The sequence below is a fragment of the Rhinopithecus roxellana genome, chromosome 6 (genome assembly GCF_007565055.1).
Source record: "Rhinopithecus roxellana isolate Shanxi Qingling chromosome 6, ASM756505v1, whole genome shotgun sequence".
In the NCBI taxonomy this organism is placed as follows: Eukaryota; Metazoa; Chordata; class Mammalia; order Primates; family Cercopithecidae; genus Rhinopithecus; species Rhinopithecus roxellana.
Genome location: NC_044554.1, coordinates 71,517,422 through 71,531,636, shown reverse-complemented (window position 1 = coordinate 71,531,636; position 14,215 = coordinate 71,517,422). Strand labels below are relative to the sequence as shown.

At 37.8% G+C, this 14,215-nt stretch overlaps 1 protein-coding gene across 2 annotated transcripts in view; it reads left to right on the top strand.

Moving 5' to 3' along the window:
- The window catches only part of PTPRZ1 (protein tyrosine phosphatase receptor type Z1), a 201,599-nt gene that overhangs the window by 175,744 nt on the left and 11,640 nt on the right, over nt 1-14,215 (top strand). For both annotated transcript variants that reach the window (XM_030933226.1, XM_010356803.2), the window contains 5 exons: nt 1,543-1,677; nt 2,268-2,402; nt 3,473-3,636; nt 5,263-5,398; nt 7,081-7,227. In XM_030933226.1, coding sequence (XP_030789086.1) covers nt 1,543-1,677; nt 2,268-2,402; nt 3,473-3,636; nt 5,263-5,398; nt 7,081-7,227 — 717 coding nt within the window. The remainder of the gene's footprint in view (nt 1-1,542; nt 1,678-2,267; nt 2,403-3,472; nt 3,637-5,262; nt 5,399-7,080; nt 7,228-14,215) is intronic.

Here is a 14,215-nt window from a genome sequence, read left to right as displayed (position 1 = left end):
CCTGAGTGAGGAAAGGAATTCGTGATGGGAGTGTACCTTCAGGGTAGAATAGGTAGATTCAGAAAGGTTTCTAACTCTTTAAATGTGAAGAGCAGGGCCAATACTTATTTTAAGTTTCCATTAACTCCTGGCACAATGATGTGCATTTAGCAGATGAACAAAAAAATGTCCATAGTAGTAATGATTAAAAGGCCAATATGATTATTAATCCAGTTATCAACCTTTATAATTTTGGATATTCTTCAGGATACCCAGCTTTGTGAAACTTACTGGGACTCTCCAGAGACTGTACACCACTCACTAACTTACTGGTTTTTCACTGTGATCACCTGAATCTCAGCGGAACTCAGTTATTTCCCTAACACCCACCTCTCAGTCTAGCTGGCTTCAGGTTAATACTGTGTGGAACACTAAATACAAATAAATGAGTACATAAGTATAAAGTGGGTTTGTTACAGGCAATTGTTCCATGCTTCCTGCGGAGGAAATATACATGAGAATGAACATGAGATCTGGAGTTAGAGCTGATTTTGAATCCCATCTCTGCCACTGGCTAGCTGTGGGACTTTGGAAAGCCCCTTAACTCCTCTGAGCTTTAGGTTCTTCATGGCCACCTCAGGGTTGATGCTTCCATTTTGTGTGGATGAAAGATTAAGGTTCACGTTCTGTATTAGTCTATGAAGGACACTGCTATGAAGGAATACCCAAGACTGGGTAATTTATGAAGAAAAGAGGTTTAGTTGACTCATAGTTCTGCATGGCTAGGGAGGTCTCAGGAAACTTACAGTCATGGTGAAAGGCACCTCTTCACAGGGTGGCAGGAGAGAGAATGAGTGCCCAGTAAAGGAGGAAAGCCCCTTTTAAAACCATCAGATCTTATGAGAACTCACTCTCATGAGAGCAGCATGGGGAAACCACACTCATAATTCAATTATTTCCACCTGGTTCCTCCCACAACACACGGGAATTACGGAAACTGCAATTTAAGATGAGATTTGGGTGGGGAAACAGCCAATCCATGTTATGTTCATAAAACATCTTGTACAAACTGGGACACAGTGATGAATTGCTAATAATGATTAGCACTTCTCAGTACCTTGGAGTAAGGAGGTTACACTCCAGATGCTTTTTTAGCTGCTGTGGACATCTGAGCCCATTGCCTAAAATACATTTCAAAGCAGTGCTTTTAAAGACTTGATTTTAAGCATAGCAAATAGACTGCAAATGGATTAAATACACTTGGAATGCAAATGCACAGAATTATAGTTATGTCAAAGCAAAGAGAGCTTTTTCTTTTTCTTTTCTTTTCTTTTTTTTTTTTTTTTACAAAAGTGATAGGGATCCTTCTGCTTCCTAACCAAGAGTATTTTCTAACCAAGAGTAGCTATCTTAGTACCATCAAATTTCTCCAACTTCGCAAGTTTATTTTTTATGGTTTTCTTTTATAGAAAAAGTGTGTTGACCTTAAAAACTTAGGTATTGTACAGTTAAAGATGACATGTAAATCAGTTAGTAGGAAACATTTATCATTTAATTCTTCAGGGCTACAACAGACCAAAAGCTTATATTGCTGCCCAAGGCCCACTGAAATCCACAGCTGAAGATTTCTGGAGAATGATATGGGAACATAACGTGGAAGTTATTGTCATGATAACAAACCTCGTGGAGAAAGGAAGGGTATGTAGACAATCTATTATGTCTAATTAAGACTAATTAGAGGTACTTTAAATTAGTTTTAATAGAGTCAGCATTAGGAAAGAGCCAAAGTTTTGGGAGTTAGTTGATATTCTTTTCCAGTAAATATGACAGCTACAGGGAAACTGTTAATACTGTTAGTCAAAGAGTTTCATTACAAATCATGCTATCTGCCTTTTAAATGCATTCTTCATACTGTGAGAGAAGTAAATGTGACTCATTGAAAAGCAATGTAGAGTGAAATCGATTTTAATTCACAGGACATGGATTTTAGTCTCGGCTCTGTAACCTGAATCTTCTGACTCACTTGCCTCATCTGAAAGGGGAAAATTTAGGCTACCTCATCTCAGTCTCGTTCAACTCTCAGATTCTATCCCTAGGCTGCTCCACAACTAATTTCAATCGCTTATAAAAAAACAAACAAACAAACAAACAAACAAACAAACAAACAACCTTTAGAAGAGTGAAGGAGCCCTTTCCTGTCACCATCTCAGAACTTTACTGATTTCAGGGAATGACTTTTACATAGAGCATTTGAAATACAGAAGTAACAGCTACATTTTCTTTTGCAGAGAAAATGTGATCAGTACTGGCCTGCCGATGGGAGTGAGGAGTATGGGAACTTTCTGGTCACTCAGAAGAGTGTGCAAGTGCTTGCCTATTACACTGTGAGGAATTTTTCTCTAAGAAACACAAAAATAAAAAAGGTGAATCAACAAATGATGGACATAATGAAGTGAACAATGCATTTGGTCATTTTTTAAGTGAACGAGTGATAGAACCAAGAAAAGGTAAAAAGTATATAACTAAAGGCATTAAACATTCTTATAACAGGCCAAAAATTTGCTGAGTGTGGTGGTGCGCACTCGGGAGGCTGAGGCACAAGAATCGCGATTGCAGAGAGCTGAGATCGTGCCACTGCACTCCAGCCTGGGCAACAGAGTGAGACTCCGTAAAATAAAAATAAAAAATAAAAAAAATAAAAAAATTTCTTATCACAGCTGCCGTCAGTCCTAAAAGTTTCTTTCAAGTCTCTAAATGCCCGCTGTGGCTTTGGAGCCAGACTGGTTTTGTTGCTGATGTTTACAGTGAATGTGATGCATGAAAAGAAATTCCTATCTTATGTGACAACTGCATAGGATGACCCTGACATGATCCCAACATTCAACTAAAAAGAGTGGAGAGTGAAACAAGAAAAAGAAAGAAAACATGAAGAATCATGTGTACTCAGGTTCTTCAAAGAAACAGAACCAACAGAATAGAGAGATAGAGAGATTTATATTTTTAAGGATTGACTCACACGATCATGGGGATTAGCAAATCTTAAATTTGTAGGACAGGCTGGCAGCCTAGAAATGCTGGCAGGATCTTTACGTTGCACTGTGGAGAAGAATTCTTTCTTCTTCAGGTAACCTGTCCGTCTTTGTTCTTACAGCCTTCAAGTGGTTGAATAGAGCTCACCCACATTCAGGACTATGATTTGCTTTACTCAAAGTCTACTGACTTACATGTTAATCACGTCTAAAAAAATACCTTTCCAGCAACATTTTGTGTGACTAGTGTTGACCAAACATGGACCACCATAGTATAGCCAAGTAGACACAAAATTAATGATCACAATTGACACTCTACTTTTTTTCGTTCATTATGGACCCTCAACATCAAATCAAGCTATGACTCCTGACTTGCTGTTTAAGAACTGTGTGTGTGTGTGTGTGTGTGTTTGTGTATGCGTGTGTGTGTGTTTGACTGTTATTAACTGTCTGAACTTTTCCAGGGCTCCCAGAAAGGAAGACCCAGTGGACGTGTGGTCACACAGTATCACTACACGCAGTGGCCTGACATGGGAGTACCAGAGTACTCCCTGCCGGTGCTGACCTTTGTGAGAAAGGCAGCCTATGCCAAGCGCCATGCAGTGGGGCCTGTTGTCGTCCACTGCAGGTGAGTCTCAGAGATGTACCTCTAAACTCATAGAACTGCTTATACTTGCAGAAAGGAAATCAATGGAACAAAGCTTTTGCCAAAACAGAAATGATTTCTTGAAGTGAGGGTGATAAAATTATGTGTTCATTTTCGTAAGTATTGATCACTAGGAAATGAACATGCCAGACTCAGAATTGGATGGCTGAATATTTCTAAGCACCACATATTTTTTGATGTTGATTATTTTATTTAATTGTTCAACTGGATTTCAGCTTATTAACTATTTGACGCAGGTGGAACAATGTTTTTGTTGTTAAACCAATATTTACCTCAACATATAACAGCATGGGATAAAAATGCTTGAGCTACAGCCCCTGTCCCTAGGAGTTAAAAGTCTTTATTAGAGTTATTATGCCAGGCTTGCATCACAGAAGCCAAAGCACACAAATTGTGAGAAATTTGGCAAAATATGTTTAAGTAGTTTTTAAACACTCTGGGACCAGAATTCCTTTTTCATTTTCTTGGTTTCTAATACATTATATTGAATGTATTGTCAATTCATTGTTGCCAAGTTTTTTTAATTTCCAAGACCAGATTGATAAATAGAAATAATGATGTTTCAATGAAAGAGGAAAAATATGTTAAACATCCTTATTTAATGTTTTTAGTTAAAATAATAATAGCAGTTAATATTTATTGAGTGCTGACTGTGTGCCAAGCCTTGTGATCACAAAAATCAAATTGATTTCTATGTGAAGTATTGTTATCAAAGCAGCATGCTTTTACAGAAGCAAATGTTTGCCTTTCATATATAGCTTACCTAACACATTCTAATTACCATCTCAGGAGTTAAATTTGAGAGACCCATCTTGAGGTTTTTTAATCTGTTAGCCTGATTATAAACTGAGGAAAACAGGACGATGCAAGAAAAATAGTGCTGAAGGTCAGGGATTGTTTCCTAGCAAACGGAGAAGGACCAGGCTATTGTGCAGAGCAGGTGCTAATTTTCCACTCTAGCACTTCCTACTTGTCGGAACATTTGAAAAGAATCCCTGTCTGTGAATTCTGTCCCTCTGCTAGAGGCTTTGAAGAAGTCGATAGATAATGGCCCTTTAGAAATAACTGAAGTCATGCTTTATTCCTCACCATCTCACTGAAATGATATTTTCAGCAGAAAGCTTTATCAAATTCTTTTTCCCATTAACGCGGAAACCTTTACAAACGTGTCTACCTGGAAACATAGACCTAGGGACCTTTTCTTTTCAGAATCTGGTGAAGCTGAAGCTTTCATTTTGTCAGATTACATATCTATTTGCCACACTCTGATACATAATATTTTCATTGTACAATATACAATGAATAATAAATATCTTTTTTTGAAAATTTAAAAATCTCCAACAGAAATAGTGAAGTTGTTTTGCAATTAGACACATGACAAAACATTAGAAAGGGCACTTCTAAATTTGTTGTTTAAAGCATTATGCTTAACTACTAAACTGTTTACAATATTGAATCGCTAAATTTATTGTGTGGTTCACTTGCTTGAAGAAGGAAGTTAATCAACATGACAACCAGTAGTGATCTACTTTTCAAATTTATTTTATGCTTAACATTGAAATATTTATTTCCTTGTCTTCTCTTCAGTGCTGGAGTTGGAAGAACAGGCACATATATTGTGCTAGACAGTATGTTGCAGCAGATTCAACACGAAGGAACTGTCAACATATTTGGCTTCTTAAAACACATCCGTTCACAAAGAAATTATTTGGTACAAACTGAGGTATGATTTTTAAAAGGATAACTTAATTCATCTAAGGTATGGAAACGTCACTAAAATGTAGGTGTATTCATCTCCCAGGACTGCAAAACAAAGTAATACACACGGGGTAGGTTAGAACAACAGAAGTTTATTGTCTCATAGTTCTGATGTCTGCAGGCCCATGCCCTTCTAGAAGCCTCGAGAAGATTCTTCCTTGCCTCTTTCAGCTCCTGGTAGCCCCATGCATTGCTTGGCTTGTGGCAGCACAACTCCACTCTCAGTCTTCCCTTGGCTGTCTCCCTCTGTGTCTGTTTCTATATCCAAATTTTCCTCCTCTTATAAGCGTACCAGTTATCCTCCTCCTCCAGTTGATCTCATCTTCACTAATTACATCTGTAACAAACTTTTCTACAAATAAAATCACACTCTGAATTATCAGGGGGCTAGAACTTTAATATATCTTTTCAGGGGGGCACCATTCAACCCCTAACACCAGTAACTGCAGCTATATCATGAATGAACCAGGTAAATTTTGTCTATTTTGTGACCCCAAATAGAGAATACCCTTTAAAATGACACTGGTCACAGAGAAGATACAGCAAAAGTCTAAGTAGAGTGGTCCACACACACCCTTGCTAGCAAAAATCTCAAGTTCTTCATACACATAGTGGATGAATGGATTGTTTTTTTAAAAAAATATAAATTATGCTTAAATTATATCCATTTTAAGCCCATATAGTTTACCCATAGGTGACAGAACAATGTCAGCAAATCTGCATTTTATCTTCACTATTTCTAAATAAAAATGAACTTAAATGGAAACCTATGAATGGCAGCTTGAAAGCAATCAGAAACCAATGGCTGAGTGGGCTTCAAAACAAAACCACACCAAACTTCCTTCCATCAATTATCCTGAGCAAACTTAAACAGGAACAGAAAACCAACTACCACATGTTCTCACTTATAAGTGGGAGCTAAATGATGAGAACACATGGAGACATAGAGGAGAACAACACACACTGGGACCTTTCAGAGGTTAGAGGGTGGGAGGAGGGAGAGGATCAGGAAAAATAACTAATGGACTAATGGGTATGAGCTTTAATACCTGGGTGATGAAATAATCTGTACAACAAACCCCATGACACAAGTTGACCTGTCTAACAAACCTACACATGTGCCCCTTTACTTAAAATAAAAGTTAAAAAATGATATTCTGGTGATACAAGACCAAGGAAGAGTTCCATATATGAAATATCAGAGAACTATTAACAACTATATATAAAATTGAGTTAAGTTATATATGACAAGTGAAAAGGAGAGTTGGCATTGCCAGAAGGTGTAGGCCCACCAGAAGTATAGAAGTGAGGAAAGCCCTCTCACAAAGTGCAGAGGTGTCAAGTTTGAAGGATAGGCAGAGAGGACATTGCTTTGCCTCACCAACTCTTCCTGCCTCCTACCCTATTGTGTATTGCCAACAATACACAATAAATGCAGAGGTAAGGAATGAGAAGAGGTTCTTTCTTCTGTGACCACTTCCTTTCCTCTGTCTGACTTCTTTTCAGGTTTAGTAAGCAATCTTTTTTGTGGGTCTTCCCCCATTCTGTAAAACTCTCCTTGTCTGTCAATGGAAGCTACCATGTTTGTAGGTAGATACATATGAGGAAAACTTGAAGTAATGTTTCTTATTGTCATTGTTTTGCCAGGAGCAATATGTCTTCATTCATGATACACTGGTTGAGGCCATACTTAGTAAAGAAACTGAGGTGCTGGACAGTCATATTCATGCCTATGTAAATGCACTCCTCATTCCTGGACCAACAGGCAAAACAAAGCTAGAGAAACAATTCCAGGTGAGTCCTCTTGGAAGCCTCTTGGATGTCACTACAGAACTGAATGTCCCTGCATCTTCTCATTGAGTTGACAGGGTCATGTTGAGTGGGCAGTGTGGGTACAATGGCTTTGTATTTGAGCCATCGTTGTTCCTTACTGAGGGCTACAGTGCCGCATGGTAAATTTCAAGGAGAAACATAATTCTGAGTAGCAAGAGGAAAAGTTCTCAGAAACTTTAAACTAACTTTTATAAATGCAAACTTGGTCGAGAAAAGAGGGGCATAGAGCATAACAGAATGAACAGAAAGAATTTGTAAAACAGACTATGTAAGTGCTCTTTTTACTTTGAAAAAAAGCAGACCACTTAAACATGAGTGCTGTGGCTCAGGCTGTTCCTGATACTCTTTGGAAAAAAACTGTGTCTCACTTGAAACCCCTGGACCAGAGTAGTCCACACTGGAATAATAGCTTCTTCAACCCCAGTTTCTCCCCCTCACCCTGTCTCAAGGCCATAAGCCAGAGACAAGAGCATGTTTTGTCCATATTGTACTTCCCACAATACCAGCTCTCTGACTTTCAGAAATCAGTAGGCAAAGAATTCAGAAAGCAGGTGTTACCAGACGTGCCAGCTGAGACCGAAGCATTTGCGGAATCGTAGCTTTCCACAGGAATAGGGGCTATATTGTTTCACTCCACATTGTTCCTGTGCTATCCGCTTACTTCTCAGAGTTCCTGGAGAAATAGGGCCAAATTATGAAGAATGAATATCTAGGAAGAATTCGGAAGACCTTAGAAAAACCCAGGAGAGTTAACAAATGTTGAGATTTCACTTATTCTCCTGCTTTGCTCCCCAGTCTATAGCATAGGTTGTTAGCCACCATGAATTCCTTTGGGCCGTTTGCCTTTTAAATTACTGCACGGTGTGCCTTTGGAGGTGTAAGAGAAAGATTGGGGTCAGTACTGAGCTTAGAACCTGTTGTCAGAAAGTCATACATGTTTTACTCAGCCAAGCTTATCTCAGTCATAAAGGAATGCCTTAAGGGGGGAAAGAGTATGCAGTTGGGCTTCAGATAATAAAGAAATGTTAAAATGTAATTAAGTTGTAAAGATATCTTTTCCCTAAATAAATTACATACACACACACACAATATTACCCATTTCAAGAAAACTCTCATTTAAATATGATTTGCCCCTGTGTAGTTGCATTAAAAAAAATGATATGGTAAACTAAATAATCCAGGATCAAAATGAAAATATTAACTATAAGGTCAGAATTCACTTGAAAAGAGAGATATTTTACTCTCTTTCCTGTTAGCATCATAAATAGGGAAATGTATTTGTGTGTGTGTGTGTGTGCACCATCCCATAAAAAAGATATCTATTCAAGTTTATCCACATAAAATTTCCTTGAAATAAATTGAATATCTGTTTATTACACAACTACTTATTAGACACCTACCAGATGTCAGGCTTTTGTGTTATTAGGATGCAAACATGAATTTATAAAATAAATAAAAAAAGCACACCCAGCTCCTAGTCTTATGGTGCCTGCAATCTAATAGAAAATACAGGTAAGAAAACACAAACAGGCCAGGTGCAGTGGCTAACACCTGTTATTCCTCTGTTTCGGGAGACCATGGTCAAGAATTTGAGACCGACTTGGGCAACAGAGCAAGACCCTGTCTCTATAAAAAAATTAGCTGGGGCCGGGCGCGGTGGCTCAAGCCTGTAATCCCAGCACTTTGGGAGGCCCAGACGGGCGGATCACGAGGTCAGGAGATCGAGACCATCCTGGCTAACACGGTGAAACCCCGTCTCTACTAAAAAAATACAAAAATCTAGCCGGGCGAGGTGGCGGGCGCCTGTAGTCCCAGCTACTCGGGAGGCTGAGGCAGGAGAATGGCGTAAACCCGGGAGGCGGAGCTTGCAGTGAGCTGAGATCCGGCCACTGCACTCCAGCCCGGGCGACAGAGCGAGACTCTGTCTCAAAAAAAAAAAAAAAAAAAAAATTAGCTGGGTGGGTGGCATGAGCCTGTAGTCCTAGCTACTCGGGAGGCTGAGGTGAGAGGATTGCTTGACCTCAGAAGTTCAAGATTACAGTGAGCTATGATTGTGCCACTGCACTCCTGTCTGAGAGATAGAGTGAGACCCCTGTCTCTAATAAAAAAAGAAAGACAGAAAGAAACAGATAAACACAATAGTTTGAAAAATGCCATTATAGAAGTAAAACAGGATGCTGTAGGAGTACAGATAAGCATGCAACTTACCAGGGAGAATTGTGTAAGATATATTTAAGAATTGAACACAGGATTTGGTGATTCATTGGACATTGCAGAGAGAGAGGAGAGAAAAGACACAAGCATAACTACTCAGATTCTGCTTGGGCGCTGGGAAAGTAGTGATGTCATTCACCATGACTGAGAATTCAGGAAGAGGAGGTGGTACATGCTTGAGGGGTGTGGTGAGGGAGAAGACGGTGAGATATTTCTAAATCTACCTTATTTTTAGGTTCTTGGGAGATGTCCCAATAAACATGTATACTTGGCAGTTGGATACTGGGTCTGAAGCATAAGAGAGGTCTGGCCTGAAGAAATGGATTTGGGAGTAATCAGCTTAGACATGGTTCTTTGAAGACTTGGAATTGGATAAGATAGCCAATTAAAAATGAAATGTCTAGCCGGGCGCAGTGGCTCAAGCCTGTAATCCTAGCACTTTGGGAGGCCGAGACGGGCGGATCACGAGGTCAGGAGATCGAGACCATCCTGGCTAACATGGTGAAACCCCGTCTCTACTAAAAAATACAAAAAACTAGCCGGGCAAGGTGGCGGGCGCCTGTAGTCCCAGCTACCTGGAAGGCTGAGGCAGGAGAATGGCGTAAACCCGGGAGGTGGAGCTTGCAGTGAGCTGAGATCCGGCCACTGCACTCCAGCCTGGGCGACAGAGCCAGACTCCGTCTCAAAAAAAAAAAAAAAAAAAATGTCTAAGAAAGGTTAGAAAGGATTACTTAAGAAAAGATTTTAATTAACCAATGAATGGCCAGCCCACAAATAAAGGGGGAAAAGTGGCATCAGAAGGTAGGAGAAAATTTGGGACAGCGGGGTATACTAGGATCCAAAGTAAATAATGTTTCTTGAAAGAGGAAGTGAACAGAGATGGCAAGTGCTAATGACAAATCAAGTATTTTGGGAATGGAGGAGGCCGTTGGATTTAGAAATAAGTCATTGATGACCTTTGTCTAAGAGCCATTTGGAAAGTATAGCATTGATCCCAGATTACAGGGAGTTAAGGAATAAATTGATTTGAGGAATTAATGACAATTATATAGCTCTTAAAAATGTTTACTCTGGACAGAATGATTAAGATAACTATAAGAAAACTTGGAATTAGAGAGTAAGATTTGGGGGGTATTTATTTGGGATTTCTTTGCTTATGTTTTAATATGAGACATGAGAGCTTCTTTAAAAACTAATGGGAAGGGAGATAATTGGAGTGTGCAGAGACCCTGAGTGGTACAAAGAGGCAGGATTCAAGACACAGTTAAAGGAATTAGTGTTCAAAAGTAGTAAAATGTAAGTGTTTACAGTAGTACATGTATAGGCTCTAAGGCTGGAGGCTGAGAAAGTACTCTGGTTTCTATTCTCTGTGAAGAGAAGGTGAGTGTGTGTGCATGTGTATGTGGTGGGTGTTGTACATATATTCCTTTTTTCTTTTTTAAATTGAGACAGGTTCTCCCTCTGTCACCCAGGCTGGAGTGCAGAGGCACAATCTCTCACTGAAACCTTCCTCTCCCTAGCTTAAGTGATCCTCCTACCTCAGCCTTCTGAGTGGCTAGGACTATAGCAAGTGTACACAACCACGCCTGGCTAATTTTTAAAATATTTTTTGTAGAGATGGAGTTTTGCCAGGTTGCCCAGGTGATCTCCATCTCCTGAGCTCAAGCGATCTGCCTGCTGTGGCCTCACAAAGTGCTGGAATTACAACCATGAGTTATTGCTCCTGGCCCATTGCACACATATTCTAAAATAAAACTGTTAATAGATTCAGAGGGAAAAGGGAGATAATTTCAAGGAATCTATATCATACCAGTCATTTTCTCAGAATGTAATACAGTAAAAATTGGAAATTGACAATGAAAAGTTTCCCTAAAAAATTTGATATTTGGGCATTAAAAATACCCTTTTAAATAATATACATATTTAAGAGGAAATTTTAAAATCTTTAGAATTAAAGGTCAAAAGAAGCACTACATAACATTTTGAAAGTTTTAAAAATTAAATAGAAAATTTAAATGATTAAATAAAGCTTTAACAAAACCTAATGCAGGTTCTGTCAAAAGACGATTAAAATAGACAAACCTGTGTCCAGATTGACAAAGGGAGGAAAGAATGTGAGTAAATAATATTGAGATAAAAAATAGAGATATAATTTAGAAACATTTTTAAACACAATACATTTGAAAACCTATATGAAATGAATAATGTATTGTATATTCTTAAATAACTAAAAGCATTCATTGAATTGTTTGTAACACAAAGGTTAAATGCTTGAGGTGATGGATGCCCCATTTACCCTCCTGTGATAATTATGCATTGTATGCCTGTATCAAATAGCTCATGTTTTCCATAAATATTACACCTTTTATGTACCCAAAGAAATGAAAAATAGAAAAAATTCTAAAGGAAAAATATAATAAAAATACTCTAAAAATATATAGAAAATTTAACTAGGCCAATAGCCATCGAGGAAATCAAATGAGCTGCCTAAAATCCCACCTTCAAAATATAACCAGGCCCAAAAGAATTTGATGTCACATTTTGCCAATTTTTAAGGAACATAAAATTCCAAATGTTAGCATAAAAAATCCAGGTGAAAAACTAACCCAGCTATTTTATTGGACAAATATAACTTTGATACCAAAACTGAACAAAGACAGAGTAAGACACTTATAGACTGGTATCAATAATCTTATTTAAAATATCAGCAATTCAAATCCAGGAGTGTATTTCTTTAATATCATGAGCAAGTAGAGTTTATAGGGTTTATTCCAAAAATGAAAGATGGTTTATTAATATATTTATATACAGAAACATCATGACCCTGTCAATTAATACAGGAAAAGTAGTCAAATTCTACATTGTTCAGTTAAAAAAAAAAAAAAAAAAAAAAAAAAAAACTCTTAGTAAGCCAGAAATAGAAGAAAGCTTTCTTAGCCTTCTAGAAAGTGTCTATCATAAAACTACAATAAACATCACACATAAAAATTAAAATTGGAAATGCTCATAATAGATTCAAGAAAAGATAAGGAAGGTCAATTATTGGCACTACTATTCAACATCATCCTGGAAATTGGATTAAACTAGAAAGATGTATAATGGTAGAAAAGGATTTGCAGATAGATAATATAACTACCTGCAAAGAATATCGAGAGAAACAAAAGAGAAAATAATTATCTTTAATTAGAGTTTAACAAACATACATAAAAATCAATAGCATTGTTATTTGTTAGCTTTGAGTGATTAGAAAATGTATTAGAACAATAAAAAACCCATTATTAACAACAACATTATTATTAACAACAAAATTATTATTAACAACAATAACAAAACAGTAGCAAAAACTTCATCATCTCAAAAAAGACACTTAACAAAATATGCAGTAAATATATAAATTTATAAAAGTAAATTGAAGAGCATAAAATTAGGCCCAAATAAAATATAATGTTGATACATGGAAATATTAAGATAGTACTTCTCCTTACATTGACTATAGAAGTCAATGCAGTATCAATCGAATTTACAGCAGGATTTTTCATGAAAATGTAGAACAGATTTTAATTTAGCATGGAAAATTAAAGAGCCAAAATATCTCATCCATACTGAAAAGGAAATAATAATACAAGAATTCTGTTGTACTGTATATGGAAGACTTATGCTGTGATATAATAGTATTGGAAAATGGAGGAATCTAGCAGAGGAATGATGCATTTGAGGAAATCTGTTATGTGGTAGAGATAACATTACATATCAGTGAAGAAACAGCAGACTAATCTACAAATAACATTGGGAAAATTTTCATGTCAAAAAAAGTAACGTTATAGCTCTACCACTCCTCAAACATTAAAATGTGTTCAAGGTGTATTAACTACCTAAAGGTGAAAGCAAACCTTTATAACTATTGTAAGATCATTTTAGAAAAGAAAATATTGAGCTGGGCACAGTAGCTCACACCCGTAATCCCAATACTTTGGGAGGCCAAGGCAGGCGGATTGCTGGAGCCCAGGAGTTCGATACCAGCCTGGGTAATATGGTGAAACCCCATCTCTACAAAAATACCAAAATTAGCCAGGTGTGGTGGTGCACGTCTGTAGTGCCAGCCACGTGGGAGGCTGGGGCAGGAGGAACTCATGAGCACAGGAGGTCGAAGCTATATGCACTCCAGCCTGGGCGACAGAGTGGAGACCTGTCTCAAAAAAGAAGAAAAGAGAAGAGGAGAGGAGGGGAGGGGAGGGGAGGGGAAGGCAGGGCAGGGCATACATTGGAAAGTTTTTTTTAATAACTTCAGGATAGAGAAGGACTTCTTAAGTAAAACAATAATTTGCAGAAAGCTATTGAAGAAAAATAAATTGGCTGTAAATCTCTGTGTTACTAAAGAAACTGAAGACGATTCCAACTTTTTACACACTATAGATTTACATTCAAGACAGCGAGAACCCCCTACAAATTAATAAGTGGCAACGAAGAAAAAATATGAAAAGGCAATCATCAAAGAAGATATCTTAATGACTAATGAGCACCAAAATTCACAATTTCACAGAAATTAAGACAATGCAAATCAAAACCATGATATATTATTTTTCATTTATCCGACTGTCAAAAATTAAACACTGAATACTCCTAATGCTCTACGGAAACCGTCACACGTGTGCACATTAAGAAACATACAGGAGGCCGGGCGCGGTGGCTCAAGCCTGTAATCCCAGCACTTCGGGAGGCCGAGGCGGGTGGATCA